General features: G+C 29.7%; 5 protein-coding genes across 7 annotated transcripts; 4 read left to right on the top strand and 1 right to left on the bottom strand.

The window, feature by feature from the left end:
* The first annotated feature begins 5,911 nt into the window (after positions 1-5,911).
* LOC110601175 (B3 domain-containing transcription factor VRN1) lies at positions 5,912-8,338 on the top strand. The gene is made up of 4 exons (XM_021738219.2): positions 5,912-6,172; positions 6,701-7,466; positions 7,552-7,751; positions 7,847-8,338. The coding sequence occupies exons 1-4, from the start codon at positions 6,095-6,097 to the stop codon at positions 8,084-8,086; spliced, it is 1,284 nt and encodes a 427-aa protein (XP_021593911.1). The 5' UTR covers positions 5,912-6,094; the 3' UTR covers positions 8,087-8,338.
* A 1,450-nt stretch (positions 8,339-9,788) lies between these two features.
* LOC110601176 (B3 domain-containing transcription factor VRN1) lies at positions 9,789-12,823 on the top strand. Of its 2 annotated transcripts, none has more exons than XM_021738221.2 (4): positions 9,789-10,116; positions 11,268-11,904; positions 11,983-12,188; positions 12,328-12,485. In XM_021738221.2, exons 1-4 carry the CDS (start codon positions 10,009-10,011, stop codon positions 12,388-12,390), a joined length of 1,014 nt encoding a protein of 337 aa, XP_021593913.1. In that variant the 5' UTR covers positions 9,789-10,008; the 3' UTR covers positions 12,391-12,485. The 2 variants fall into 2 exon arrangements, with proteins under 2 accessions (XP_021593913.1, XP_021593912.1); XM_021738220.2 differs by having other exon boundaries at positions 9,794-10,116; positions 12,275-12,823.
* Positions 12,824-16,625: 3,802 nt separating this feature from the next.
* On the top strand, positions 16,626-18,767 carry LOC110602402 (B3 domain-containing transcription factor VRN1). Its single transcript, XM_021739904.2, has 4 exons — positions 16,626-16,890; positions 17,016-17,553; positions 17,631-17,812; positions 18,271-18,767. The coding sequence occupies exons 1-4, from the start codon at positions 16,762-16,764 to the stop codon at positions 18,523-18,525; spliced, it is 1,104 nt and encodes a 367-aa protein (XP_021595596.1). The 5' UTR covers positions 16,626-16,761; the 3' UTR covers positions 18,526-18,767.
* A 411-nt stretch (positions 18,768-19,178) lies between these two features.
* LOC110601134 lies at positions 19,179-20,002 on the top strand. 2 transcript variants are annotated; one of them, XM_021738158.2, is made up of 2 exons: positions 19,179-19,340; positions 19,426-20,002. In XM_021738158.2, the coding sequence occupies exon 2, from the start codon at positions 19,430-19,432 to the stop codon at positions 19,802-19,804; it is 375 nt and encodes a 124-aa protein (XP_021593850.1). In that variant the 5' UTR covers positions 19,179-19,340; positions 19,426-19,429; the 3' UTR covers positions 19,805-20,002. The 2 variants fall into 2 exon arrangements, with proteins under 2 accessions (XP_021593850.1, XP_021593849.2); XM_021738157.2 differs by having other exon boundaries at positions 19,188-19,340; positions 19,409-20,002.
* Positions 20,003-23,538: 3,536 nt separating this feature from the next.
* Positions 23,539-25,013, bottom strand: LOC110601328 (transmembrane protein 45B). The gene has a single exon (XM_021738424.2). It carries the CDS (start codon positions 24,868-24,870, stop codon positions 23,872-23,874), a length of 999 nt encoding a protein of 332 aa, XP_021594116.1. The 5' UTR covers positions 24,871-25,013; the 3' UTR covers positions 23,539-23,871.
* Between the last annotated feature and the right edge of the window lie 229 nt (positions 25,014-25,242).

Genomic DNA, 25,242 nt, shown 5'->3' on the forward strand with positions numbered 1-25,242 from the left:
ATATGATTTATTTGAATGATAGATAGTTATGGATAATGATGACCGCTGGGTTTTACCACCTCGGAATAAGGCTTAACCCATGATAGCAACCCTGATCCAAAGGTCATGGGGCCTCTTCAACGAGCCGGCCTACACCACCCAGCCTTGAGGTCGGGCCTTTCGTAGGCCTCGGCTTTTGCGCATCAAGTTCGGCCCGGGATGTGACAGGAGAAAAGATAATCGGCCCATCCTTCCAGTCACCTTGCAGCCCTGTCTATACGTACGCCGAGGGAAATTAAATGGCCGCCTGGCTTGAAGAGGGCGTCTGACGGTTTCGTACGTACGGACCTGTATGATAGAGATAGAAGACACTGTAGCTGAGGGAGCCGTTAGGCATCGCTAACAGACAAAAAGGAAAGGGATAAAAGGGAGAGGGCACTTCCCTTCACCTAAGCTGACCCAACCATTGTGAACCCCATTCTCTCTAGATCTCAGTTCATCAGATAAATTTTAAAAAACCCAATGTGTTTAGATAAATGATTAGATATTTTATTAATTTTTAAATAGGGCCTGCATGTCCTGTCTTTTTTTCTTATCCTGAATTGTAAAATTCTCTTCTATGTACCTCATCTTGAATGTAACTCAAAATTTCTTATTCACGTTATATAATTATTATATAATTAGAATATGTAGATAGAATTTTTTTTTAAAAACTCAAGAAGAAAAAAAGGCATTCAAAAATTACATGAAGCATTAAACATAGTGCAATAGAGGAGTCCTTTTGACTTTTGAAAATGTCAAAAAAGTTATCGGTTATATTTTTAAACCATCAAGTTCCCTCTATAGCTCAAGGAAATTGTTTTTAAAATGTTCTTAATCATCCAATTACAATGACATGTTAGGGGTGTGCAACAATGCCTATGTATGAGATCTTAATAGAAAGTTTAGAATTAAAATTTCTAATTAAAATAGTTAAAATTTTAAGTACATGTTAAGAGTATGATGGCTTACCACCCATTGTTATAGTATAAAATTAGAGTTTGATTTTTATTAACTTATTGGGCAAACCCAAGGTTAATTTCATCCGAATATATTTACTGCTATGAAATATTTGATATTTCTGAATAATGGTTTTACTTAACTAAATTACTTAATTTGGATGGGCAAACTCATGATTGCGTAAGCTTAGGATAAGAGTAAGGCATAACATATAAGATATGATAAAGGTAAAGAGTTATCGCCTAACTGATTTAGGAGTCATATAGAGATGTGATTGATAAATTATATTAACTACCTAATTTAATTTATAATAGTTTGTTGGGCAAATCGAAGGTTATTTAAATTAAATGGGATCATAGCCTACTAGGAGACCTATCGTTTGATTTTTTAAATTAATAGATAGGACTATTAATTTGAATAAAATAGTGGGAGACTAATTAAAGATTAAATACCTTATCTAACAATTAGAAAAATAAATAAGGCTAATAATTAAATATCTCTACATGAATAGAATCTAGTTCCACCATGAATAAATTATCTATCCTTGCGTAACATACTAAATGCTAACAAATTAACTAAATTGAACTTTTTGGACTGGTATCGCAATTTGAGAATGGTTCTCAAGCAAGAAAAGATGTTATATGTTATCGATCAAGACATACCTGATATTCTTGATGAGAATGCTAGTGATGATGTTAAGGACAAGTACGGTCATCATATTGATGATGATGTGCAAGCTACATGTATGATGTTAGCAGTCATGAGCTTCAAGTATATTTATGATTGAGAAAAGGAGACGTGGACTTATGAGTGGCAAGTGGAGCAAAGGTTGCTATGTTAATTGTAGGAACTTATTATCTGCCTTTAGCTTCTAGGTTAGTATTAGAATTGAATAATTATTATTATATTCTAACACTTTGCAGAAATATTATTTCAGTTTCATTTTTAGCCTTGAATGATAGATTCAAGATTATTATTGAGAACAATACTCGCTCTTTTATAAAAAAAGAGCTTATTATAAAAGTGAAATTTATATAGATGAGATATATGATATTTCTTCTGAAAAGCCTATTCTCAATATAAAAGAGACTCAAATTAGATAATCAATTTCTATCTCAATTTCGGCATTGTAGATTTGGTCATATAAATGAAGCATGAATCACTGAGATGAATATCATGATCAATTTGATTATGAATCATATGGAACTTATAAAGTTTATTTAATGGGTAAAATAACTAAAACACCTTTTAAAAGAAAAGGTGAACTGTCATAAAAATCATTGGTCCTTATACATATAGATGTATGTGAACCAATGACTACCCAAGCCATAGGTGAATACTCGTATTTCATTACACTGATGACTATACTAGATATGGTTATGTGTATTTATTGAAATACAAATTTTAAATCATTTAAAAAGTTTAAAAAATTTAAATTTGAAGTTGAAAAATAGACTGATAAAAGTATTAAGTCACTTAAATCCGATCAAACTAATGAATACTTAAGTAATGAATTTTGTAATTATCTAACAGAGAATGAAATTCTCTCACAATGGGCTCCACCTGAAATACACGACAATAGATTTTTAAAATGAATAGTCCATGATGAGTCTTGCAGACTTTCATCTTTTTAGGGTTATGTCTTGCAAATTGCAATATACCTTCTTAATAGAGCTCTATCCAAATCTATTGATAAGATTCCATATGAGATATGGACTGATAAAAGGCTAGTCTTATCACACATTAAGATTTGGAGATGTGATGTTTATGTGAAGCGTCTGGTATCTGATAAGCTGGGAGCTAAGTCCGATAAATGTAAGTTTGTGGGATATCCAAAAGAAACTATTGGATATTACTTATATCATCCCATTGAAAAAAGATGTTTGTTTCAAAGCATGTTATCTTTCTAGAAAAATATTTCTTTTGAAAGAAACAATGGGAGTCAGATAGAACTTGAAGAAGTTCAAGAACTATAAACAGACATTCAAATGGAACCGAAACTAGAGATCGTAATGTCTGAAATGGAAACACAAGTTAAAGCACTACCGTGAGGATCTGTTAGGACAAGCCATGCTCCAATAAGATTAGACCTTTTTGTGGAGACTCATAATAATGTTTTACTCATATCCGATGAGCCTAACAGTTATGAAGAAGTAATGCCTGACATTGATTCTTCAAATTGTCTTGAAGCAATAAAATCTGAAATGGATTCAATATACACTAACCAAATATGGACTTTGGTTGATGCATATGAAGGAACAAAACCCATTGGGCGCAAGTGAGTTTTTAAGAGAAAAACTGATATAGAAAGTAATGTACAAACATACAAAGTCAGGCTAGTTGCTAAATGTTACTGACAAAGATAAGGTGTTAACTCTAATGAAACTTTACAAAACTAAGTACACTTCTGTGTCCTAGGTAGAAAAGGAGACAGTTTTGGATCAAGAAGTTCATTTCTAAACTTGGTGTAGTTTCTAGCAATGTTGATATAGTTATATTGAATTGTGATAACAATGGAGTCATTGCATAAGCAAAGGAACCCAGCTCTCATTAAATATCTAAGTATGTACTTAGACATTTTCAAATTATTAGAGAGATCATTGAAATGAAAGATGTAGAGATGAAGCGAGTTCCACTAATGAGAACCTAAAGATTCTTTTACTAAGGCATTGTTCCAGTAGAAACATAATTATCGCATTTATACTTTATGTGATAAATCATATGGGTGATTGGTTTTAGTACAAGTGGAAGATTGTTAGTAATAGATGAAAACTAATATGATTTAACATTGCAGACACATTCCATATATTAAATGTTAAATCATGACATTAGGAACTGTATGAAGGTGTTTATGTGATTGAGATATGATTTATCACTTTAGGTTCAATTAGAAAATGTCTCATTTGTTCTCTGCTAGCATTGATCATGAAATCCCTGCATAAAGTGAAATGAAATTAGCAAATAAGATTTGAAATTTCATTTAATAGGTCAATGGCTAATAGATGAGAATTAATATGATTTAATACTGCAGACACATTCCATACATTACATGTTAAATCGAGACATTAGGAACTGTACGAAGGTGTTTATGTGATTGAAATAGAATTCATTATTCTAGGTTAAATTAGGGAATGTTTCATTTATTCTCTACTAGCATTGATCATGAAATACCTGCGTAAGGTGGAATGAAATTAGCAAATAAGTTTTGAAATTTCATTCAGCAGATCAATGGCTAATAGATGAGAACTAATATAATTTAACATTGCAGATATATTTCATGCATTAAATGTTAAATCGAGATATTTGTGATAAAGAATATTAATTACACTGACAAACCATGCACGGAAAGGTTAAGTCAATCCATTTTTGACATTCTGAATATTTGTGTAGTTTTGACATATTACTAGATAATATTCTTGACTTTCAAATTAATTAGTTAGTTAATTATATTTGTTGACAATATATTTAGAATCTAATGAATTACACACATAAAAAATTATATAAAAAAATAAAATGAGAAGTTAAATCAAATAGGATTTGATTGTATATAAATTGATATTGGGATAAAATTATAATTTGAAAAAATTAGGATTTTGATGTAATTAATTAAGTAGGAATTTAACTAAAATTATTTAAAATTTATATGATCTGTTTATTAAAATTCTAGATCATCACTGTAATTAATTTATTTATTTAATTAAATGAATAAATAAATACTATTACATTGAAACTTAAAATTTAGTATAAAAGAGCATGTTATGAGTACCGTGCCTCTTCTCTTTCATAAATTTTTTGAGAATTTTTAAAACTTGTAAGAAAAATAGAGATTTAGTACTCAAAATTTCTCATCTTTTCAATTTTTTCATATTTTCAATACCTTAAAACTGTTCTAAAGTTTTTCTATCGTTATTCCGTGTGAACATCATTAAACCGGACATTTGAACGATTTGTGATTTACGAGAAATCGATCAATAAATAACTTCATATTTTGTTACATGAAAAATAAAAGATATTTATTTATTTTAAATATTATTATTTTTTTCGTTTAAATATAATTTATATTTATAAAAAAAATTATTTTTCTTTTTCTACGTCTAATTTAATTAAAATTCAACAATAAACACTTATTAAATTTTAATATTATAAGTTTTAATTTCCTTAATATATTTAATTTTATTTTTAATTATAAATCTAAATTAAAAAATAAAATCTAATATTTTTAGTCCATCTATAATTTATAATCAAAATTGGGGTGAAGTTTTCTGTTATAAATAGTGCATATTAAAGATGTACACGATTCTACATGCAAAAATCACTCTACCAATTCAGAATTCGATTAAAATTATTAATATTTAAATTTATTCTTTATTTGCAATTAGCTGTTATAATTATATTATTATTATTCAAATAGTTTATTTAATTTTATATATTTTAATTAATATTTTATATAAAAAAAATTTTTATCAATAATTTTTATTTAAAAATCAATATTTTTAAAAATATTTAAATTCTAATTTTAAAGGAATTTATAAAAAAAATTTATAAATATTATTATAAAATATATTTTTATATAAATTAATTATTTAAACATATAAACTTAATTTCAATTTATTATAAATATTTATTTCTATATTTTAACCTATTTTAAACCTGTTAAGTCAGATTAAATATTTAAAAATACTCCATTTATTACTAGCATATATTAATAAAAAGATTAAATTTACTTTTAAACCATATAATGATTAAAAATATTAAATTTTATTATTTAGTTTAAATTTATATTTAAATTATCATTAAAAAATTAAATAAAATTAAATAAAATTAAATAAATTAAATATTTTTAAATTACGACAAATTGTGGTTTTATTTGGACAAAGTTGAAAGTTGCGATATAGTTCAGATAAATTTGCCCTTCTACCCTTGTACATTGTCAATGTCCACCTGTCAGCAAGTGAGCACACCGCCATCTTTCAAGTTTCCAAGTTTCAATCAGTTGGGACCCGCCAATAAATGGTCCCACACTAACCTGAGGCCGTGTATGTATATCATACAATCTGGATGATCACGACGATCATCACCTGACCGGAGCTTAGCCGGCAGCTCATAACCGGGAAAAATGTCAGGTTCTAAGTTGAACAAATGCGGCTATTTCTATAGGCTAATAGTGCCTTCCATTCTACAGCAAAATAAGCTGGTAAGCGCTAGGTATTTGCGCAAGAGCTAGTCTCTAATTTTTTCAAACTTAGGTCTGCGTGGTAGAAGATCAGATTTGTAGATGATAAAATTAGTAACTTTTAGCTATATACTGTGTGTGAAATGTACATTTCCTTGGTTCATGGAAGCTTGAGATTTGCATGTGGTTCTTGTCGTCGTCGTCGTTGTATTTTATTTTGTTCTTAATGGGTATAAGAAATTATAACTGATTTAACCTTATAAAACCAGAAATCAAAGCTTGCTGAGTGGATTAGGTGGAAATTGCAACCAAACACTAGTTTTTATTGAAGTTTCAAGCTTTCCTGATGAAAGAAAGAAAGAAAAAATGAGCTTTTTCTTTATATACCATGTGATTAATTCTATATTTTCTCTGACCATTTAATTTCTAAGAAATATCTTCTAGTGGGCCTTGTTCATTCTCAAGAATTGACTAGTGTAGCTCATTTAAGTTCTAAGTTGTGACAGTTCTCTTGCAAGAGATATATGGAATTGAATCTTGTACTCGCAGATGATTCCAAGGAAGTTTGTTAGGAAATTTGGAGATGAACTTTCAGGTGTTGCTACACTCACTGTTCCAGATGATAGAATATGGCTTGTGACAATAAGACAAATTGACCAGAAGTTATGGTTTTGTAATGGTTGGCATGAATTTGTAGTGCATTACTCTATTTGCACTGGCCATTTCTTGGTCTTCAGATATGAAGGAAATTCAAATTTCAGTGTTCATATGTATGTTTTAGAACCTTATCGTTTAAAAGATCCATTCACCATGATGAAGACTATTAAGGATTATAGCGAGCAGCATCATGTATTTGATGAAATAGACGATGGCGACTCTGTTGAAATCTTGGGTTCTTCTCCTGCACGCGTCGCTTGTGATCATTTGAAACCGAAGACTTTCGATGAACATGTGGAGCCAAACACAACCTGCAGAAACTACAATCTCCCATCACCTCAGAATTTGCATAATGAAGCAAGCTACCATCCATCAGGGGATTCTGTTAAATTACAACCAACAGTTCATTCTACTCAAGGTATAGGCTCTTGCACTAACGAGCTTCAAAATTCTGTAGATGATATGAGATTGGAACTGTCACATGAAAAGATACAAGAACATGAGAAAACTATGAGAAAGAAGCTGGGCATTGATGAAGAAAACCTGGACCCTTCAAATGCTGCTGATATAGCAAAGAGGTCAAGGGAGGGTCAAAGTTCTGCAGAATCAGCAAGAAAACTTAAAATAATTCGAAGGAAGAAGCAGAGCATTGATCCTAGTAAGCTCTTTGAGACTAACTTTCCCTCTCATTATTGTTTATGAATTGAAAATCCTCATTATTAATTGACTCAATGAAATTGCAGGTAAGAGGAAGCCAACAGCTCGACGAAATGTTCAAGGTGAGAACCGCTCTAGATACTATAAAAGAGCTTCTGTGAGAAAGAGAACTGTAACAAATGAGGATCAAGAAAGGGTGAAGACTGCAGCAGCAGCATTCGAGTCTGTTAACCCTTTCTGTAGGGTTGTCCTGCGTGCATCATATTTATACAGGGGTTGCATCCTGGTGAGCCTTTAACCACTGATCTGCTATGGCCATCCTTTCAATTTACATCGTATAATGACTGGTCTAAGATGCGAGTCTTTTTTTCTTCTTTGCAGCATTTACCATCCTGCTTCGCCAGAAAGCATCTAAATGGGGTTTCAGACTGGATTAAACTTCAGTTTTCTGATGGGAAACTGTGGTCCGTTCGATGCAGTTATAAAGCAGGCGGTGCGAAACTAAGCCAGGGATGGTACGAGTTCTCAATGAATAATGGTTTTGCAGAAGGAGATGTTTGTGTGTTTGAGCTGCTAAACTTGAGGGATACTGTGTTGAAAGTTACAGTATTTCGCGTATGATGACAGGCGACATCTAGTAAATTTATATCATAACCAATGTACATACAACAGTTGTCCAGAGAATCCAGAAACTCCTAAGAGTGTTCTTGCCAGTTTTAGAACGTTTTCTGTTCTCTCTTAGGTTGTTTTTTCTTAGCAGTAGGAACTCTTGATGTCTGTCTAACTAAAACTTTAACTTGAACAATGTTGTAATATTATCAGTAGGTGATGCACATACTCAAGTTGCATGGATGAACATCCATAACATTAAGGTGAGATTCATGTGGGATGATTTTATATAAGAAATTTTGCCATTGATGCATACAGAAGCACAAGCAGGGCCTTTGCAGGAAATTTATTTATGTATCTTCTTGAGGAGCTTCACAGGATGCTTTTCAATGCTTAATATGCTCCTCACAATGAACTGATGCTTCACCTAATTGTTAGGGTTGACAGTTTAATTGAACCGACAGTCTAATTAATTAAAATTTTAATAGACTTTTAAAATACTAATTGAATTAAAATATTTTATCGGTTATTAATTATAATTAAATTAACTAAAAAATTATAATATATATTATACATTATTAATTAATTCAAGCATAAACAAAAATATATTAACATTTTTATTCATAAAATTATAATTAATAAATTATTAATGCAATAATATCATAGTCTCAAATATCATCAAAGTTAACGATGCAAATTTAATTTTTATTAAAATATAATTTATTCCTCAAACTTTTAATATGCTTGTCAGACAGTTACGTTGAATTTTAAAAGATTTTTTGTAAAAAAAAAAAAAAAAGAAAAATTATATTTAAAACTAATAAAAAGTTGCTGCTGCTATATTGAGCGTGAAATATCTGTCCTAACCATGAGCCCACAAGATGCATGCTTTGCCTTTCAAAATTTCAATTTGACGTCTTAAACTTTTTTGAAAATTCACTAATTTATTTTTATTTTAAATTATTTAATTAAAATATTTTTTATTTGATAAAAATAAATAATTTAATTTTTTTTCTAAAAAATCGTTAATTAATTTACTTCCTTCTTATCAAATAAATTAAATAATATGAATATAGTTAAAATTATCAAAATTAAATTATATAAATATTTAAAACAATTAATTTTTTAATAAAAAAATAAAAATTTCAATTTTATAAAATATAAAAATATTTTAATTTAAAATTTCAGTAATTTAATAATACTTCTCCCTTCAGTTATTGGTTTTTGTTTCTTGAACAAATTCCTTCAGTTACTGTTGACTTGACCCCACATGAAATTACATAAATATTATAAACATAATAAATAATAAATAATATAAATAGGCGTTACTGGCATACCCGCGTAAACTTATAAACGTTGATGTAACCATGCCGAATAACAGCCGTCGATCTTAACCCTTGTTTGGATGGTTTTGTGGGAGGAAAGAAAGTAAAGAGTGAAACATAAGGGAAATAAAGTTGATGGAAAAGTTTCTAATTATTGAGTCTCTATATTTAGATAAAATTACTATTTAATTTTTTTAATATATATATAAATATATTGTTTTTTCTAATTATTGACTCTCTATATTTAAATAAAATTAACTATTTAGTTTTTTTAATATATGTATATATATAATTAAATTAAAACCTTTAGTTGTTTTGTTAAAAAATTCTTTAATCAATTTATTTAGTATTGATTTTTTTATATAATTCAAATATTTTCATTTAAATTTTCCTTCCTCCCGTATATTTCTCCACTCCAAACACAGCATTAATTGTTCAGTTCTGATTTCAGTGGTAGGGCTCACATGTGAATTCTATGCCTCAGTTGGTTAGCACTTGGCAACAAAAAAAATTTGCTATATCAATTAAATTTCATAAACAACCCGTCGGAAAAATGGTTTGCTTGGTGATGGACAGAAAGCTCCCGGCATAATCTCAGAGGAAAAAACAATGTCACAGGCAGTGGGACCAGACGTTTCTGATTCTCCGGCGACAGGAAGTAACAGCTGCATGTTCTACAAGTTGATGATTGCTTCCATTCTCCAAGACAAGAAGCTGGTACTCTCGTTTCACTTGCATTTTCAAAACATTCTTGCTTTAATTTGTTTGGTTACTGGGATATCGAAATAGAAACCTCTTTCCTTTTTATTGTAACTTATTTCTGAACTAGTTGCAAGTTTTGTTAGGTTAGCCGAGGTCCTGTCCTCTCTGTGTGAAATTAGGATGAAAAATGGATGTATGTTTGGTTGGTGAGAAAATTGGGGGAGTTACTGTCTTTTACAGTTGTGGTTAAGCTTAGCTTTACTAGTTTAGTAAATTTTACTTTTCCTATAAATCTTTTGCACACGATGATGATTCTCTGGCTTTGTGATCAAATAAAGGAAGTCTTTGAATTTTGTTTGATTGTTGGAAAATCACGAAATTGCTAGAGAAGATTGAATGCATATGGTTCATTGCAAAGAATTTTAAAAGGAAATTGTTGCATTTCGTCAATTTTTCCGACTTCTGATCGTCTGCTCAACGAGGTCTTTTACTTACTGTGTCTTTCTTTAATTTTTTTTTTGTTTGTCCTTAGTGGTATTATGTTATTTTTCTGTTCTCTTTGGCTTTGAACATCGTCTTTTTCCATTAGTTTTAGTTGTTTACTCTTCAATGGTATTTTCTTGGTTATTTTCATGATGGTTTTAGGATTTACATGTCATTTTTATTATTATTTTTTTTTTTTACTTTATGAGTAGTTTGAAAAAGATATCAGTTTTGTCTTGGCTTATTAAAGACATGTTTCTTTTTCCTTCATCTCCTAGCATAGTAAACCTGAACTATGCCATGGACTTGGATCTACCAATGCTTTGATGACTCAATCACAAACAACTTTGACCCAGTTGCATGCAAATCTCCCTTCTCGCCACCTCTGAAGTGGTGAAAAAGGTTTCCTGAGGTTTACAAATAAGATGAGATGGGTTTTCATTGCAATGTGAAAGTCTTACGAAATGGAGATCTCTCAATTGACAGTCTACTTATACAATGGAGGCACTTTTCCATAGTTTATGCTTTGGCGTATCACATAGAAGATAACTATTTATGTGACCTGCTCATATAACTGAAGTCTCAAAAGTTTCTGGAACTCTGATTTTCAAATTATTCTCAAAATTCTGGCCTATAAACAGTTATTTTTTTCATTGATATGAAGTTCATTTTTATGTTAACAGAGGATCCCTGGAAAGTTTGTCAAGAAATATGGAGATGAACTTTCTTCTATTGCTACACTTACAGTTCCGAATGGTCGTATCTGGCTGGTGGAACTAGAAAAGGTTGACAAGAAGTTGTGGTTCCACAATGGTTGGCATGAATTTGTGGAACACTACTCCATTCGTGTTGGGTATTTCTTGGTTTTCAGATATGGAGGGGAATCAAACTTTAATGTTTATATATTTGATCTGGCAGTTTCTGAGATAAGTTACCCATGTAATATTCCTGGTAGTTTGCAGGAACCATGTCATGATAATCATTATCTAGTAGCCCATAAGAAACATGTAGTGCATAATGACCTCCTAGAAATTTTGGGTTCTGGTCCACCATGCCACACACCTATTTCCCCAAGAAGCAAATTTTTTGATAAATATGTGCATTGCAACTGCACCATAAATGAAAACTATGATACCAGCAGAGAGAAACTGATTCTAAGAAAGGACATATATGATATGGAAGAAAATTTTCAATCTTCTCAGCATGTAGGTTTACAGTTTAATGATATTGAGCCTATAAGAACTCCTGATAAAGTAGTTTTGCCTGTCTCGGATGAAGCAGAAGGAAGAAATAGGAGAAGGAAACAGAAAACTGATCCTAGTAAGCTTTTGCACTCAATGACCTCTTTATGATATGTTAAAACTTCAGTATTTCTGTTACTAACTCAATCATGCATAGTTGAACATGAACCAATAATCAAACAGGAAGCGGATGAAATACCAGTTGGTGCGAATGTTGCTTCTGAAACCTTTACAAGAAGGTGGAGAACTGTAACGCCAGAAGAGAAGCAGAGAACAGTTAATGCTGCTGATAAGTTCAAGTCTGATAATCCATTTTTCAAGGTTATCTTGCGATCATCCTATGTCTATAGAGGCTTCCTTCTGGTGAGCCCTTGAATTGTATTGCATGATAATCCCGAAATTTGTATTGCAATTTGCTCATATAAAGATTCTATGTTTTGCTCACACAGCACATTCCATCTAGCTTTGCTAGAAAGTATTTGACAGTCACAGCATTCATCAGACTTCAGGTTTCCGATGGCAAACAATGGCCTGTCCGCTGTGTTTCTGGGAAGGGGGGAGCTAAATTAAGCAAAGGATGGACAGAATTTGTATGGGAAAATAATTTGGAAGAAGGAGATGTTTGCATCTTTGAGCTGATTAATATGATTGATATTGTGCTGAAAGTTACAGTTTTTCGGGTACTTCAAGATGCAGTGCCAGTAAACCTACTGCCGAATAGAATCATGCATAAAATAAAATAATCAAATAATCATGATTTGCTTGTTTATTTCTGGCTTGTAAATATCTGTCAGGTACATCTATCTTCTTTGGTTGTCCTTTTAACTGGTCTTCTTTATTCAGCCAGAACCTGGTATGTCTAGTTTTTTTTTAGCATAACTTGATTGAAAATACCATTTTACATCATCAATAATGTATTAGTAATGCCGAATGCCAGACTGAAGCATAACAAAAGTATATCGTTAGTCTTTAATTTTGGAGCAGTGGATTTTTGTTCATGCCCTTGTTCATCTGATTCTTGGTAAAGTGGTGTGTCTGTTAATGAATACTTGTAATTGGTTTCTGCAGAATCACTAAATATTGAAAATTTCGTGGAATGAAATTTACTTTTCCTATTTTTCGTGGTGATGTTCCCGATTTGGTCACTTCATATATGATGAATTTCTATTATTCTCCAAATAAACTTCAGTTGTATGCATATATCTAAGTTAATCTTTGGTTGTTTTCAGGAGATCACTGCATTTTTATGGACCTAACTGCTAGGTTTCTAATGCAAATAATACCAAACATCATAATGAAATCTCAAATTCTAAATTAATTCTTATTAAAAATACAAAGATTAAGTTGTAGGTTTTATCAAATCTCAATGACTATTTGAAAATTACCGGATTCCAAATGAATCCAAACTAAGTAAAAAAATTCAAGATGAAGTCTAAGGTGAATAAAAAGGAATCGAAATAATCTGCTAATGATTTTGAGTGTTTAGTTTGGTTCAACTTGATTTTTGACTTTCTGTAACTCAATTTGTTTTGGCCTGCAAAGCCTTTAGTTTATTCAGTATTTTGATTTTTCAAATTGAATTGCACCGATGGATGTTCACCCCTACAAACGATAAACGCATAATTTTGTCAATGCTTTTATCATCCATTTGTTGAAAGTTAGCTTTGGTTGAAGAGCGAAGGATTCAACTTTTTGTATTGACTAAATAAAATTTTGAATTTTATCTGTAAATTCAAATAAGTCCTGATGTATTTAACTATTGTTTTTAATAAAAGAATATTGTTTTATAATTTAAAATGTTAAAATTGTTTAATATTCTTAATTAAAATAAATTTAAAATATAAAGTACAAAAATAAAACTACTAAATTATTTTTAACATTTGAAGTTTAAAAAATAATATTTTATTATTAAGAAATAATACTTTATTTGATCATGATGTACTTGAACTTAAATACAAAATACAAAGTTGGAGATTTGATTTGAGAAAAAAATAAATTGAACTTATTTGAATTTTGATGAAAAGTTTAGGGGTTGAATTATACTTTTCATCAATTATAAAATGAATGAGTTTAATATAATTTGATCTTATATCTCAATCTAATTAAAAATTCTTGTGTTTCTGGAGGATTCAGCTGCAAAGAGTTTTTCCTTTTTCTACCCACTCTTTGATTTTTAATAATACTGATTTTAAAAATGAGTAATTGCTTCTTTTCAATCCTTATATAAAAATGAATTTAATAACCATTTAATTTAATAATTTTATCGAAGTTTTTTTCTTTTTGAAAGCATTTTATCGAAGTTTGTACATAACTAACTAATATATAATAAATTCATGAATCTATATGTAAAATATTATATAAGGTTGCTAATTGATTAAAAATCTAGATCAAATATAGATTAAAGAGGTACATTTTTAAATACTAAAAATAAAAAACTTTTTTTAATCAATTGTTTTGCATAAAAAATGATATCACATTATAAGTTAATTAAAAATAATATATTAATAAGTTAATTTACAAACTATGTAATTAATATATTTATTTTATAAAAAATAAGGATCTATTAAATATAAGTGATAGTAGTTAGGGGTGAGCATTCGGTCGGTTCGGTTCAAAATCGAACTGAACCGAATAAACAGAAAACCGAAATTTGAGTGTTTATGAAAATCAAACCGAACCGATTTTGGTCAAAAACCGAATCGAACCGAACCGGTCTGATTTGATTCGGTTCGGTTTAGTTCGGTTTGATCGGTTTCAATTTTTAATAATTTTTTTATTTTTTACACTTTATTTTTAATATTTTAAAATTTAATTAAAATATTTTAATTTTAATATGATTTAATTTCTATATATTATTGAAAAAACATATTATTATTACTAATCGGTTCGGTTCGATTTTTTCGTTTTTTTCTGATCAAAATCAAATCAAAATAACCGAAATTTTTGAAATTAAAAATCGAACCGAACCGAAATATATAAAAAATCGAACTAAATTTTTAAATCGATTCGATTCGGTCGATTTTTTCAGTTTGAACCGAATACTGCTCACCCAACTAGTAGTTGTTAATAGTGGATAGGTAATAACAGATAGCTAATTGTAATTAAACTGATTTTATCTGTTATATCTTAAGTGTTTAATAAATTATGTTTAACTATTATTTTTAACATATAAAATAATTAATAAAAATATATATAAATTTATTATATTATGAGATAAATATAAAAATATTAATTTAATAACCATTTAATTTAATAATTTAGAGTATTTTCAATTTAGCGTATTATAATATAATTTTAAATAATATACTAATGTAAAATTTTTAATTTTAAAAATTTATAATTAATAAATTATAAAAAGTTAATACAATATAAATAAAAAATAAAATTAAAATAACTATTTGCTGATAAAAAATAACTCTAAAATTAAAATTAATCTGAAAAGCAGTCGATAAGTTTTATATCAGCTGCCCTTTAACTTTTCAATGTTTTACCAAACATTTAGTTTATTTGGTTTGATTTGTATGAGATATCCATTAAAGCAAATATCTCTAAATAAGATTATATATTATTTTATATATTTATATATAAAATAAAAATTATATTTAAAAAAATAAATAAATATTTGATTGTTTTAGTAATTATTTTAGATGGATCAATCTTTTTTTTCTAAAATCTGGATTTGTGTTTTTTTTTTTTAAATCAATTTGAATTTTTTGAAAAATAGACCTTTTTAAAGTACATTTATAATTTTTAGTAACCATTTTCATTTATTGTTTACCAAATTGTACTTACAATAGAACAAAATTTAAATACAAACGAAGTTAAGAATTTTAAATTTATATATACTCTAAAATTAATTTAAATAATAAAAAATTAAAATAAACTAATTTTAATAACCAATGAAAATATATATATATATATATATTTTTATCATAATGATATTAAATTACAATGGTTTTCTTAATAACTCCATTATTTCCTGTCTTTACAGATAATTAATAAAATTATATTAATTCTAAACCTATATATACAGAATGGAGGAAATATTAATTTCTCTTATCTAATTATTTTGATCCATAAAGCATTTTAAATGTTAAATGGGTTTGATTTGCATCTAAATTGGATCCAATTGAGAGTGTCAATAAAAATTCAACTTTTTAATTTAAAAATTTTTTATTTTTTTATAAAATAAATTATACCAAATAAAAAGTTTTTAAAATTTTCACTATGTTAATTAAAAAATCAATGGAAATAAATATTTACGAATTGTAAAATATTTGTTTTGTTCAAAACAATTAAAATAAGTAAAAGGTGGAATTAAAATATATGGTATTTAAATGAGTATTTTTTTTTTTTAAATAACAAGAAAACTTCGTTAATTCAAAAAGAATAAAAAAACAATGTGAGGAGGAGGGATATCAATCCAAACTACTTGACCTGATTCAGAATGAGCCAATGTTATTAGAATATGAGCGACATCATTCATAGATCTATGAAAAAAATACACTTTGCTTTCTCATAATTAAATAGAAGTAATTTACAATTTTGAACCAAAAGGTCAAAAACGATAAATCATCTATTAAAACACAATTAATTGACATCACAATTACCTGAGCATCGGTTTGTAACGATGGGTTAATTTGCGGAAAATATTTATATTTAAATAAATTTGGCGGAAAAGTGTTTTCAGAGTCAATTTAATAAGTTCCAAGAAGAATCACATTGGGAAGCTTCATATGCCGATTAAGCAATCCGTTACATTCACGAGGAATTAATTATCTTTTCAATCTTTCCAGCCGTTAAGTTCTTTTGTTGAATGGCTTTGTAAACAAAGTTCTTTGCTTTTGTTCCTGCAAACGTTCTCTCCTAGACGAGAACTATATAGGCATCCATCCTTGAGATCAGAGACCATTCAGAAACAAGAGTTTCATACGATATGGCTCCAAGACCTTCAATGGGTTCCTGTGAGAGGCCGTGCTGCAGGCAGGCAACCACTGGAGTGGAGAGATCTTGGAGGAGTTTCTTCATCAAAGTACGTACAACTACCATCGAAGACAAGAAGCTGGTAAAGCCACATGCATCATTTCTTTGATTCAGATTCATGAAAATGGTTACTATTTATATTGTTGTTGTTCTTGCTGTTTCTGGTTGTGAAAATCTTAAAATTATGTTAATCTTGAATACTTGCAGAACCTACCGTTGAAGTTTGCGAGAAAATTTGGGGATGAGCTTTCTGATGTAGCTAAGCTTATTGTACCTAATGGCTTGATTTGGGAAGTGGGTTTAACAAAAGGGGAAACCATTTGGTTGGATAATGGTTGGCAAGAACTTGTAGAATATTATTCTGTCTGTAATGGATGGTTTTTACAATTCAACTATTTGGGTATGTCGAATTTCAATATTTTTATATTCGATGAGACTGTTTTTGAGATTGGATATCCATGTATTCAACCTAGGAGGAAGCAAGAACCTAGTAATATGAGGAACCAAACACCATTCAATGAGGATGAAATTGAAGAAGATGATGATGATTTTGTTGATATGTTTGGTTCTACTCCACGTCCAAGTTCAAGCAAAGGGACAAACTCCAAGAAAAGGGATTATCTGGGATTTAACAAGAGATTCAAGAATCCTGCTTCTGCAGAGAAACGGAAGCTTAAGCAAGATTATCAGGGAAAAGGCAAAAATTGTAAGATTGAAGACTTGGAAGAAAATGACTCGGACCAAGGTAATGATGTAAATTATTCATTTATTATTTTAGTATCATGGATCTAAAATCTGAATATTAATCATTTATTTTTGCAGATGGGATTGACTTGTCACCAGAATGTGAAGCAAAAATATTTATAAGTAATAAATTTTATGTCACATTAGAAAAAATATACCCAGGAAGTAAGAAAGCAGTGGATGCAGCAATGGAGTGCAAGCCCCAAAATCCAGCTTTCCTGGTTATCTTGGGGAAAAGTTACATACGCACCAACTTATTGGTATTGCCTGGATATATAATCTCTTGAAATTTCGGTCTTGGGTTATCATTCTCTGTTCGGGTTGAATTGAATTGAATCAAATAAATCAAAAATTAAAATTTAAGTATTTGTAAAAATTAAATCCAACTTAAATTGATCTGATTTAATTTGGTTTAGTTGATTATAAATTTTTTATTTTTTACACCTTATTTTTAGTATTATAAATTTAAATTGAAGTGTTTTAACCATGGCTAATGTCTTATATATATATATTATCAAAATGATATATTGCTATTAATTAATTTAGTTATATCCAATTTTTTCTTATCAAAATCAAATCGAAAAGAAATAATTAAATTTTTTAAATTAAAATTAACGGAAATCATAAAAAATATAAAATTCTGTCAGTTATTTCAGTTTGAATCAAATACCTCAGTTCTAGTATGCTTATTTTTCAATTTTCTTCTTGAATTTTGCAGCATGTGCCATCAGCATTTGCTGTGAAGTATCTGCGTAATATTTCAGAGACTATCAAAGTGGAGGATTGTTATGGAGGAGAGTGGATAATTCATACCTTTTGCAGCTGCAGGGGTTGGAGTTTGGTTTTAAGGGGGGGAGGGGAAGAGTTCTTTAGTGACAATGATATGCAGAATGGAGATGTATGTCTCTTTGAGCTGATCCAGGAAAGGGATGTCGTCCTGAAAGTTTTAGTATTTCATGCGTATCTGGAGTGAAGTTGTCTGAAAAATCAGAATATCAACAGGGGTCATGTTCTTTTTGGGTTATGTTTGCTGATAGGGGATTACTGTGAGGATTTCACAGTTTGATTGTTCATAAGTTTGCTAATCTGGGTCCTGATGTTTCATGTTACAGCAACTTCTTTGAGTTGAAACTTTTTTTGTTGGCTAAATATTTAAATTGTAGTAACCTTGTATTTCTTGCTTGAAAATTTAAATGTGAATGGAGTTCTTGTTTCTATTCCTGTATTACTTGTTCCATTTTTAGAAACTGAAGCTTAAGTTTAAGGAAATTTTGATCTGTAAATATACTCCTTTCATGGAAATGGGGAAAATTGTTGATCCTTGCAGAAAATCCCAAATGTTGCTCTTTCAATTAGGTAATTTATATAGATGATATCACTTGAAAGTTGTAACCCTAAAATACATGAATTTTCAATTTTATTTAAGTAATAAAAAAATCTAATTTCATTAATGTAATTCTCAGTGTTTAGTTCCATAAGCAAAAATAGAAGCAAATTATTTCAACAGTCCAGATTGTTTCATCACACTCTATCTCCAAAGAATCCACCAGTTGATTTATATTTGTGGTCAATCTTCACTAGCAAGCCCTGGGGCTCACCATTTTTTTATTGGCTAGCATTTAGGGTGAACACTATCTTTACCTAAAAACAAAAGCTCATCTAATCTGCTTCTCAACCATCCATCTCATATGAACCTTATCCATCTCTTCCCATACAAAATCTCCTTTTCCTTCCCTCTCTTCATCATCTTCACAACTCCACTTACTCCACAAACTCCATCAAAACCAGGTAACCCATTTTCTACTTCTACAATTTATATACCATATTATTAAATCTCCCTTCATTTTTCATTACAGCTGGTTTTTGTTCACAGAACAATGGCAGCAACTTCGGCGGCACTTTCTCCTGCAACATTTGCAGCGGCGACGATTTCCAGCCCTAAGAGGAAGAGCATGAATGTGAATTACATAACTGGGCTGAACTCCTTTGGTGGGTTAAAAGCTCACAACAGTGTGAGCTCATTAGGGCTGCCTGTGTGCACTGAGCGGTCATTTGCAAAGGTGGTGAGCTCTCTGAGGACCTCATCAAACAGGAAAGGCAGAGGTGGTGGTGGTGGTGCACTCTCTTCAACTTGCAGTGCTATTGATGAGATTTTCAGGATTGCAGCAATCATGAATGGGCTTGTTCTTGTTGGAGTTGCAGTGGGATTTGTTCTTCTTCGAGTTGAAGCATTTGTTGAGGAATCTGAGTGAGAAACTCTTAAATTTGGTGCCTGATTCCTTCAGTGTTCTTCATTGCATCTTTCTTCTGTTATTCAATTTCATGTAGTTATTAGAGATTGAATTCCTATTTTGAAACTGTATAAATAATTCAATACATGAATTCTGTTCTAGTTTTGAACAGAATTAGAAAATTTGAATTAATGGCAAGATAATCAAATTGAAAAATGACCTTGGCCTTGATAAATGAAGAAATTTAGGTGCTTTATAGAATACTCCATTGTTCAGCAGGTTAATCAGTGTAGAAACAGAAAGGCTAAACTACAATTTAGTACCTGTGATTTAGTGAAATCTACATATTAATTTCTATATTTTTGAAAGTTAGCTATTTAATCCTTATAATTTAAAAAATAAATAAATTAGTCCCACTCTGCAGTGTAGGATTGTTTAATTGCATTCATAATTTAGTCTCTATAATTTCATATATTCTATCAATTTGCTCCCTATAATTTAAATACATATCGCAAATTAGTCCTTTAGTTCATAATATGTGATTTAACTACGTTGGTAGAAACTAATTTATTGATTTTTTAAAATTACAAACTCTAAATTTTTTGCTTTCAAAAATATAGGGTTTAATGTGCCGATTTTATTAAATTATATGGACTAAATTGTATTTTAATTAATTCAAAATTATTTCCAGAAAATATAGATTTTTTATTTGCATAAATTAGCAATGGTACCAAAAGATGACTGAATGGGCAAGCAAATTTCTGCCTTGACAGCCAATACATGGATCACTGGACTAGTTGGCTTTTTCTTAATTGTAAATATCACATTTCCCTAGTTGTGGAACAAAAAATTTCATAAAAATTTAATTTAATTATTTTCTATTTTTTTATTTAAAATTGAACAATTCATTCTACTTTTAATTTATGAATTTTTTTTTTCAAAATAAATAAAATCATACAAAATTTTATCAGAATTTATTTTAAAAGCCATATTAAAATCCAATTGGACAAGATTACATAAGGTTCTGGGCCTAACAAAACAATACCCAGCCCATGAAGACAAAGCCTAATCATATCAAAGCCCAAAACTTAAATAATTTAATCCACTGCTTCCATTTTCATACTCACAACCATTTCAAAATTAATGAAAAAAAAAATCAATTTTTTTAAATTTAAATTAAATATTGCTCGACTTTACCCTCCAAAATAATTTTTATAGACTAATATTGACGAAATGAAATAATCAATGTATTTTTTTCTCACTTTTATTTAAATACATTTATACTAGATTAAATTTGTGAGTGTCTAATATTATTCTTTACCGCTAAGAGAATGAAACACGAGGTGAGTGAGGAATTGAAAATACACTAAGCCTTTCTCTGCCCTTTGGGCACACGAAGCAACACAAAGTGTAATCTGTGGGATTATTACTTCATTCGCAGGCAATCGGTTGAGTGCGAAAAGTTAAATTTGTGGAAATCCTCGTGTGTTAGTGGTGTTTGAAGGGTAAGAAAGCTACATAATTTGGGAAATGTTTTTCTGTCTTTTCTTTTGTGTGTGATAAGCAAATGCTATGGTGACATGAAAATCCAATAAATTTACGTGCACTCATCTTCTGAAAGCTTTGTCCTATTATATACCCAACAAGCTTGTTCCACACGTGTCTTTGTTTCAGATTATAACTAGGTTGAGCCAACAGAATGAGTGCTTCTCCGTTGATGCTCCACATTATTTAACTTAAAGATTTCATTCAGTAGTTTCATCTCGAATTCGAATTAAATTCCCAATTCATAAGAAAGACATTTAATATTGAGAAAATACATAATTTGATGTTTAAATCATTTAATTTTTTCATTATTAATTTTTAATATTAAATATTTATAAAAATATAATATTTAATTTATATAAGTATATATAGTTTATACACATACTGAAATTTTTAAAAATAAATAGTTATATTTTATAAAATTTATGTGTTGAATTGTTGTACTGTTGTAAAATTTAAATGTAAAAAGTTAATAATAAAAAGGTAAGTTAATGATAAAAAAATCAGGTGCTATCTGACTTTTAAATTATATATTTGAGCTTTAAAATGCAAGTTTAATAATTATTTAATTAAAAGTTTAAATTAAAATATATGCAAAATCAATTAAAATAGATATATATGATAAGTTGACAAATTTACGTTGATATATTTATTTTTAGGTCCATTTATATGAGAAATCAAATTTTTTTTCATTATTTTTTAATTCAATTTAAAATTTTAACAATAATAAAAAAATTATAAATTTTATTGTAATTATATTTAAATTTAAAATTTAAATCGAGGAGAATGTGTCTTGCTTATACGTGGTGAGATGATGTGAATTAATTTATTATATTTATATATTTTATTAATAAAATAAAATTTAAAACTTTTAACTATTTACAATTTAATTTAAAATTTTAAAAATTAATATAAAATTTTTTTTATTTCCATATCATAATTTTAATATTATTTTTATTTTTACTAGTTCCAACAAAAATCTCATATTTATTGATTTTTTATTTTTTTAATACTTTATTAGATATTTTTCATAATAAATTTCACTATATTTATTATAAAAAATTATATTAAATAATAAAAAATAAAAATTATAGTCCTACTAGTTAGATGTGTGCTATTAACTTTCTTTTATCGTTTAATAATATAAATCAACTCTTTCAGACACGATAAAAAATATTGTATTAAGAGTAAATATAATTAAAATATAAAAATAATTAAGAGAATTAAAATTTAAGTATAATAATAGAATGTAGAGATTTAATTAAAAATGATAAATTCATGCATTTTTAATTGAATTATGTCAATTTTTAAATTTAGATTAAATTGCAAAATAACTAAAAATTTTAAATTTTTTGTATCAATAACATTTATTTACATATCATACGAGTAAAATAAAATAATTCATATCATCTTATCATATCAGCAAAACACTCTCCACAATTCAATTTTTAAACTTGAATATAATTATAATAATAAAATTTATAATTTTAGATAATTTTACTAATTTTTATAATTTTGTTTAGATTATAAAATAGTGAAAAGTTTTAAATTTTTCATGCAAGATAAAAATTTTATTTTATCTTGTATGGCAACCACACCACTGTTCGTCGCATAGGCACTATGGTCGCTGTTAAACAATCTCAATGTGCTTGAAAGGCTCAATATGAGCTTGACATCCAGGCAGGTGAGCACCAACAACCATAGGAGTCCCAAGTAAAGAGCCTGGCATACTAGTCTGGAAACATTGGGACTACACCACGCTGAGCCACTCTCAACACCAATAGTAGGATGATTGCACCATAGCTGGATTCCAAATCCAGCAGCCACATATCAGTTTGGATGCCAAGAGTGTCATCCGCAGTCCAGGTTTTGAGCCTGACACTGGCTGCAGTGTCTGGTAATCCAGGAGTGTAAAAGAATGAGAAAGTTTAGAGCAGCACAATTGGAGGTTGTCTTCAGTCCAAGATTATCTTCCATGATCAATGAATGTTAAAGTAGCAATCTCATCACAATCTGATCTTATAGCATCTGCATTTTAAAACCTTCATTCTTCAGCAGGCATGAAATAATGCTACACTGTAAAGGGATTTAATATAACCAAATTTTATGTTAAAATTTAATTAGTTATATTACATTATATTACGATCGACCAAGTATAACATAAGACTTTTAAGCCTTTAATAAATGTTTTCATGCTCCACACATATAGATAAGTTAAATCAATGATAACAACAACAGTACTGCAGGCTTCATAGTTTAATTAGAAATATACGGATGAAATCTTAGCCAGGCCTTATAAGCCATTCCAAAAGGTACATGGCATATACTTCCATACATAGAGGTTGTTCCCAAGGGTTCTATATCTGATAAGAGAATCCATAGAATTCTAATTTCTCCTTGGCATCAGGGGGCTTAATAGTGATAGGTCAAAATTCACAGGAATAGAAGTATATTTGATGAGCATTGACCACAAGTTTAACATCTAGTAATAATAAGGATTAATAATGGGCATAAAAGTGCCCTATTCTACAAAATGAAACATCTCAGGGAAGAGCTTGCTTGAAGCCATCAATGGCTTTAGGAACATCTGTACCTCTAATGCAGAGTTGCTCATACTCAGTTGATTGGCCCCTTGAGGTGCATCTTCCAGCTAATTTCAGGCAAACACACCCAGTGAACAACAAAATTCCAGCTAATATCCAACTGAATTGCAAATTGGCCAGTGCCCTAGCCCTTAAGTCTGCATCAATAGATCCACAGGTGACTGCTCCATGTATGCCATGATTGCTGGCCTCAGGCAACTGCATGGCACAACCCTTGGGTATAAATCCAGGAATCCATAGTACAAACCCCATGATCATAAACCAACACCCTTGGAATACAACAGAAATTGAAAGAACAAGAGCTGCAGGAAAGCTGGATGGAAAACTAGTCACAGCTAACGCTGACACAAAAGACACAAACACTGAGAGCTGCAATAGCCAATGATAATGACCTTCAAGTCCAACATGGTCAGTTGAGTGGAAATGGAGCAGGAAAAGTTCTTGACCAAAAACAGAGGACGCAAGTATTCCACTAATCACAGAAAGGATTTCAGAAGAATGAGTTATCTCTGTACAAAGTGTGAAACCTGCAAATATGGCAAGATGGAGAAACATGGTTGCATGTTCAAAGTTGTCAAGCTTGAAAGCTAAGTGGAGGAAAGGGAAATCTAAAAGTTGCATGAGAATTGCAAAGACAGAGAAAAACAGGATGAGGATAAGCTCCAAGTGTTTGAGTCTTGAAAGAGGGCCATGAAATGGGTACCAAAACTTCACATTGAAGTTAGTAGAGCCTTTGAGGCAATAGGCTCTGATAGTGTTGATGGTGTGCCATAATCCAAGGAAGATTAAAGCCAAAGCAGGCAGAATATGCCCTATAAATGTTCCCATGAAAGCTTTTTTGCCAGTCTCCATTGCATTGGCTATCCAAAGCTTTAAATACCACAAGTAAATGCAAATAAATGGCAGAGAATATTTCAAGCAACAGAACATTGAGTGCATGTTGCATGTGTTCCCACAAATAGAATTGCAAGAAAAGACAAAGCATGCAACAACAGGACATACAAAAGCAGCATGGCCCCCCAGAAAATGAAGAGAGACTGACGGTTCCACTTAATACTTGATCATGAAAAATTAATTTTCAGAATCTAATTTGCTGACTCAACAACAGTGATTTAGTTGAAATATTAACTATGCCAAAGTCATAATAATCAACGACCATTAAATCCATTCTTCTATTGGTTGACACAATCTTTTCCAGATAGAGAAGGCTACATTATTTACCTATCTGCATCTAGTGGAGACTGACCTGTCCCCAATATATCAAATGTAGCAAATAAGCAATTCCCACTTGTTGAAGAAACTGAATTCTCA

This window comes from Manihot esculenta, chromosome 15 (assembly GCF_001659605.2).
Source record: "Manihot esculenta cultivar AM560-2 chromosome 15, M.esculenta_v8, whole genome shotgun sequence".
Lineage (NCBI taxonomy): Eukaryota > Viridiplantae > Streptophyta > Magnoliopsida > Malpighiales > Euphorbiaceae > Manihot > Manihot esculenta.